We start from the raw sequence: 5615 nt of genomic DNA on the forward strand, positions 1-5615 counted from the left end.
GACAACGCGGGGAGACCGGGGATTTTAACGGCTAGTTTCTATGAAACGCAAAAATTTGTAACGGCTCACCAAAATTTGTAACGGCTAGTTTCTATGAAACGGCTAGTTCCCCCAAAAAAGTTCAAAGGATACTATTTTGTTCAATGACAAATTGGAAATAAATGCGATAAAACATTGAAAATACAACTCTAACTTGAATTTAAAAAGGGGGGTGATTATTTTAGTTACCAAGTACCCCTATGGGAGGAAGAACCGCTTCAGCGATGGGGGTGGGGTCCATCCTACCCTACTGGCAATCACTCTCTCACCCCCTCACCCCCTCCCTTCCCCCCCTATATTTGCTCATCCCTGTTCTTGGTTGCCTACAAGAAGCACCCATTCCCTCCAGCAGATCCTGAGTTAAGCACATCGGCACACTTGGAATGAATCCTACAAGATGTTTGGTTCTAAGCCTGGCCCTTTCTTGGTTTGCAGCTGTGGTTGCCCCTTGTGATGGCTTCGGTATCCCGCCGGTATTGAAATCGTCTCAGAGTCACGTCAACTTACTAGCATCGCGGTCCCGCTGGTCTGCCTTGTCAGCTACGAGGATGGGCTTAGGTCCTAGGCCCTCACTCAGAATACTCCCAATCGTCTCAGCCGCTCGCGGGCGGGTACGGATCTCAGCCACAAGCTCTGGGAATGCATATCTCGATCAGGTGTGCAAGATGCTGGGGGCTGATGCTGCGAATGCGACCTCGAATGTGTATGTAATTGCAATGGAGCTGCAGAAGAAGGACATGGAGAAGGACATGGAGCTGCAGAAGAAGGACATGGAGCTGCAGAAGAAGGACATGGAGAAGGACATGGAGCTGCAGAAGAAGGACATGGAGCTGCAGAAGAAGGACATGGAGCAGCAGCAGAAGGACATGAAGAAGGACATGGAGCAGCAGCAGAAGGACATGAAGAAGGACATGGAGCACCTTGTTAATTTCTACAAGCGTCAGCTGTCTACCCTCACTCAAAGGTGTGCATCAGGCTTGATTGAAATATGCGAAATGATATTGATTACCGTGACGCAGGTATGTCCTTGAGGCGCTGTTCAGGAAAGTGGTGCAAACTGTTCGATATAGCAAGGATGGTGCGATTCCATCTATGTTGTCGAAGTCGGACCTCAACGCGATGCAGAACGGAAAGATTTCTATGACTGACGTAAATCGGCTCTTGACGGATAATGAGCACGCAGAGTTTCGACGGAAAGTGTGGGAAAGGATCGGGTTACCGCAGGACCTTGTGATACCCACGTTTGATCCAAAAATGATGCTTTATGGGCAGCTTTCTGAAATGATACACGGGTCACCGGGAAATTATGTGTTTCTACTTTCAAATGCAGACGAATTGCACATCAGATTTTTCAGTGAGGTTGCAAAGTTTTTCGAGAAGAATATAGACTATTTCGACATCGTGTCGGCAAATGCGGGAGAGACCCTGGAAGCTGATTTTTTCCGAAAAATCAAAACGAATGCGACCGGAAAGCCAAGGCCGTGACTGGGACGGTAGGGTATCATTGTCCCTCGCCTTGCATCGGGTTGCTCCGAGTCGACCTTGCGCGCCTACCGTACCGCGGCAGTACTGCAGGAAGAAAGGCAAACGGTGGAAGGCATGTGGGATGTGCGTGTTGTGTGTTGGAAGTAAAGAGTTAGTCTCCCGTCTCCTTCCGCCTTGCTCTTCTTGCTGCATGTCCTCCTCGTCTTCATCATCTTCCCTCAACTCCAGCCGTAGGCCATCTCGTCTTGAAGCTCCAGACCGTGTGGACGACTCGGACTCTGAGCCCCTCACGTCCGGCCTCAGTAAGGACCCTCTGGATCCGACCTTCTGGCTACTGCCCTCAGAGTGGAGCGGGCGGAGGAGGCGGAGCGTGCTGGGCCGCTCTCGTACACCTTGACGACGGTGGAGTGGAGCGTGAAGCGCAGGGTCACTGAGCGAGCGTTGGTGAGATCTCCCCCTTACTGGGAGTTTCTCAGCCTGGACGCCAGCAGCTTGGTGTCGAGGCGACGAGGCCCGGCCAGCCTCGCGCGGGCTACGACATTGACCCTTGCCGACGAGACGAGCGCACAGTCGCAGCGAGGAAGAGCAGAGATCAACCCGTCAGACTCGTCTCCATCAGCCACGAGAGCGACTTACGTTCTAAGGTCCGAGAAGATTTCATCAAGGGTCATGGTCTCAACCGTCATTGCTTGTCATGAGCATACGTGGAGACGAGAGTAGGTAGGTAGCGCCCGCGGCAGACACTCTCCCCTCTCCCTCCGCCACATCCACGTGTCAGGCTTGTAGCCTGTGGACCGTACTCGAACCCTGACTATAACCTGACATGATCATCCGATGTGTGCATCACCTGGTCCCCGCCGTGGTTTCCCCGCACCCGACCCGCCCAGGAGGCTTTCGCAAAGTAGAAGTCCAACACACCTGTACTCCTTCCGACGGTCACCAACCGGGTTGATTCAAAGAAGCAAGCAAGCTGGCTGGCAACGGCGCCGGTTGGGACGTATTACCTTACCGTGATATCAGGCTAAGACAGTGAACAGTGGCAGATATCCATGATCCAATCAGACAAATAGGAGCATGTAATGAAAACAAAAACTTGAAGCCAGAGACACATAATAGATAACCACTGTACCCTTGATCGCACGCAAAACTTCTTTCAGGCTGAATGTTACATCTAGCAGACATCATTTCGAAAGAAACATCCATCACAACAAGAGTGCGAGGACCTCCTGCACGGCTTCATCCCTGTAGCCCACGAGCTTGTTTCGCCATCTTTCGGTAGAGCTTCACAAAATACTTCTGCGCGTGAGACCGCACCTGGATGGCAGACCGCGTGCCGACAATCTTTGCTATCTGCTCAGCCACACCAGAGCCCAGTCCCACCTTGAGGGTCCCATCCATGTGGAAGGGTACTGAATGGCACGGAGAGAATTGATTCAGCCCTTCTAGGAATTTGGCGTGCTCCTCCTTGGTCCACCTGTTCTTCGCGCTATTGCGTGCTCCGACTTCCCCGAAAGGCTTTCGCTTGCAGTCGATCACAGCAGACGCATCTATGGCAGAATGATGGTTGTCTGTCCCGTTTGCGTTGAAATCAAGTGTGAAAGACGTACTGTCAGCGACAGCTGCTTCTTCTTCCTCAACGTTGGATCTGATGTCCAAGGCCAGATTGCTCTCATGCCAAAAGTCTTCATAGAAGATGTCTCCCGGTTTAAGACTCTTCTGTCCAAGAATGCAGGGCGTTTGGAGCTTATCTACCCAATCGCTGGTACACAGACTCTTTGACTGCGGGTCCAAGTCCTGCACAGGACCCTGCCTATCGACTGTGTTGATGAAGGGTTCAGAAATCATCGCTAGCGTGTCAACTTCCTCTTGCACAATTACGGTAGTCTCCTCCAAAGTTCTGCCTTCCTGCTATGATGTATATGGTTGTGTCGATGCCGGTTGACGATGCTGGTTGTGTTCCCAACCAGTTCTTAACAAGTGAACAACCGTACAACCTTGTCTTGCTCTTGCCCTCGCCTCCACGGGATGGTACTTTAGTACTGAAGGTTTGCGTATTACACCACCCACCCCCTACGTAATCTGTGAAATCACCCGGTATCTTCATGCTCAAGATACGAATAGACGTGTTTCCATCCGATACTCCGGAGCTGCGCATCCATATCTGCGTACCCCACCCTTTGTAGGGCGATTCACGCTCATAATGACCCCTACCCCATATCTTTCCTCCCTCGATAAAAAACAAAACGTGCCTTTCAATATCAGATTTCGAATGTATTGGTAATGATATGTAAGTTCTTAGAGTAAATTTGAATTTTGCTCAGATGTACTTCTGTTCACTCGTAATGTTTGTTGTTCCATCCGAAACCGGAACGGAATCCCCCGATTTGACCTTTGTACCGGAACATTGACAAACATACGGGTGTAATTTTGAAAAGTAAATTGATAGGTTTGATGATGCCTATGAAAACTTGCCGCGGCCGTGCTTCCGTCGGATGTACGAAATTCAAGGGGTGGTCAAAGGGTTTTGGAGGGGTACTTACGGAGACCAGAAACTCCTTCCGCGGTCCCTGTGATCACGGGATCATCCGCAATAGGCTACTTTACTCAAAATGGAGATATACATCAATTCTGTAGCACAGTCGTATGTTGAGTAACATTAGTCGGTACTCAAGTACAGGATCTGCACTGAAGCTGCCATAGCAGGTCCTTCGGACTGGGCCGGTCGCGAATTCATCATGATTTCGAAACTGAGCCCTCAAATATTGAAATTCTCAGATAGATGGCAGAACTAGCCTGAGCCTCGGAGCGGCCTTCCTCTCACCCCCAAGAAGGTACCCACCACACACCCGGCGACCAGGTTTTTTGATACTGATGAAGTTTACTTCTGAACGTCGGTACCGTACGGTCCGATCACAGTCACGTTACCATAGTCACGAGCCTCTGATTGTCCTCTGATTGTCACTTCTAACCTTTACTCAAATTTAAGTAACACACTACTGTCAAGCCAAGTTCCGAAGTTCAAGGCTTCCCGGCCACCCAGTGTACAGTCGTCGGACGGGCAATCATCAATTTCCAATCAACAAATTTTTGGAGTAATCATTTTCCAATCAACGAAAGTTTGCAGTAATCATTTTCCATTCAACTTTTTGAAACAATAATCATTTTCCAATCAAAACTCCCCGTTTCGTACCGTTACACGTATCAGAAACGGTCGTAACCGTATACTTTTGCAATCATTTTCCAATCAAAATCAACTTTCAAACTTTCAACTCTCCATTTTGGAACTTTACCCCACCCCTCCACCCCCCTTTAAACCCTCCGTTCGGACCCCTCCCCATGACCCACCCCTCGAAGCCCACAGCGGCTACCCCCTTCATAACCAGGACTTGGTATCAAAAATACCGGTACTATCCAGTACCCCGGTGTCACATGACGGGGTCGGTGGTCCACCCTACCCCATCTACCAGTCTATCAGTCAAACACACCGGTGGTCATCACACACCGCCACCACCGTCCCCCCCCCCCAATACAATCCTATGCCAGTACCCCCCTCCCCCATATTACCTTTCAAATGCAGTCAATTACACCGGTCTTCCCACATAACCACCACCCCCTTTCCCCTCGTACCCTCCCCACGCCTGAGTCTGTGTCATCACCATAGCTAGTGCCTTCCTCCTTGTCATCTCCTCGTACCTTCCGCCTGGTCATCCCCTCGTGCCTGCCTCCTTGTCATCTCCTCGTACTGTCCTCCTTGTCATCTCCTCGTACCTTCCTCCTTGTCAACTCCTCGTACCTTCCTCCTTGTCATCTCCTCGTACCTTCCTCCTCAATTGGCATCTCCTCGTGCCTGCCTCCTTGTCATCTCCACGTACCTTCCTCCTTGTCATCTCCTCTTGCCTTCCTCCTTGTCATATCCTCGTACCTTCCTCCTTGTCATCTCCTCGTACCTTCCTCCTTGTCATCTCCGATGGGAAATGACTCGGGTGGCAGCCTGACAGTGGGTGTGAACTGCTCGTTGGAAGGTATACTGGACGGGCCAAAAAACTTGTTCGCCAACCACTGTGCAGCAGGCCACAAACCAACAGCTGCTG

The 5615-nt window shown here is 50.6% G+C and overlaps 2 protein-coding genes across 2 annotated transcripts; one reads left to right on the plus strand and one right to left on the minus strand.

Annotated features, from left to right (window-relative positions):
- Positions 1-704: 704 nt before the first annotated feature.
- GUITHDRAFT_119770 (hypothetical protein) lies at positions 705-1524 on the plus strand (the record flags this gene model as incomplete). Its single annotated transcript, XM_005820953.1, has 2 exons — positions 705-1003; positions 1059-1524. 2 exons carry the CDS (start codon positions 705-707, stop codon positions 1522-1524), a joined length of 765 nt encoding a protein of 254 aa, XP_005821010.1.
- Positions 1525-2760: 1236 nt separating this feature from the next.
- Positions 2761-3369, minus strand: GUITHDRAFT_119771 (hypothetical protein; the record flags this gene model as incomplete). The annotated part of the gene is made up of 1 exon (XM_005820954.1): positions 2761-3369. One exon carries the CDS (start codon positions 3367-3369, stop codon positions 2761-2763), a length of 609 nt encoding a protein of 202 aa, XP_005821011.1.
- Positions 3370-5615: the final 2246 nt, after the last annotated feature.

Source organism: Guillardia theta (genome assembly GCF_000315625.1).
Source record: "Guillardia theta CCMP2712 unplaced genomic scaffold GUITHscaffold_157, whole genome shotgun sequence".
NCBI classification, from domain to species: domain Eukaryota; class Cryptophyceae; order Pyrenomonadales; family Geminigeraceae; genus Guillardia; species Guillardia theta.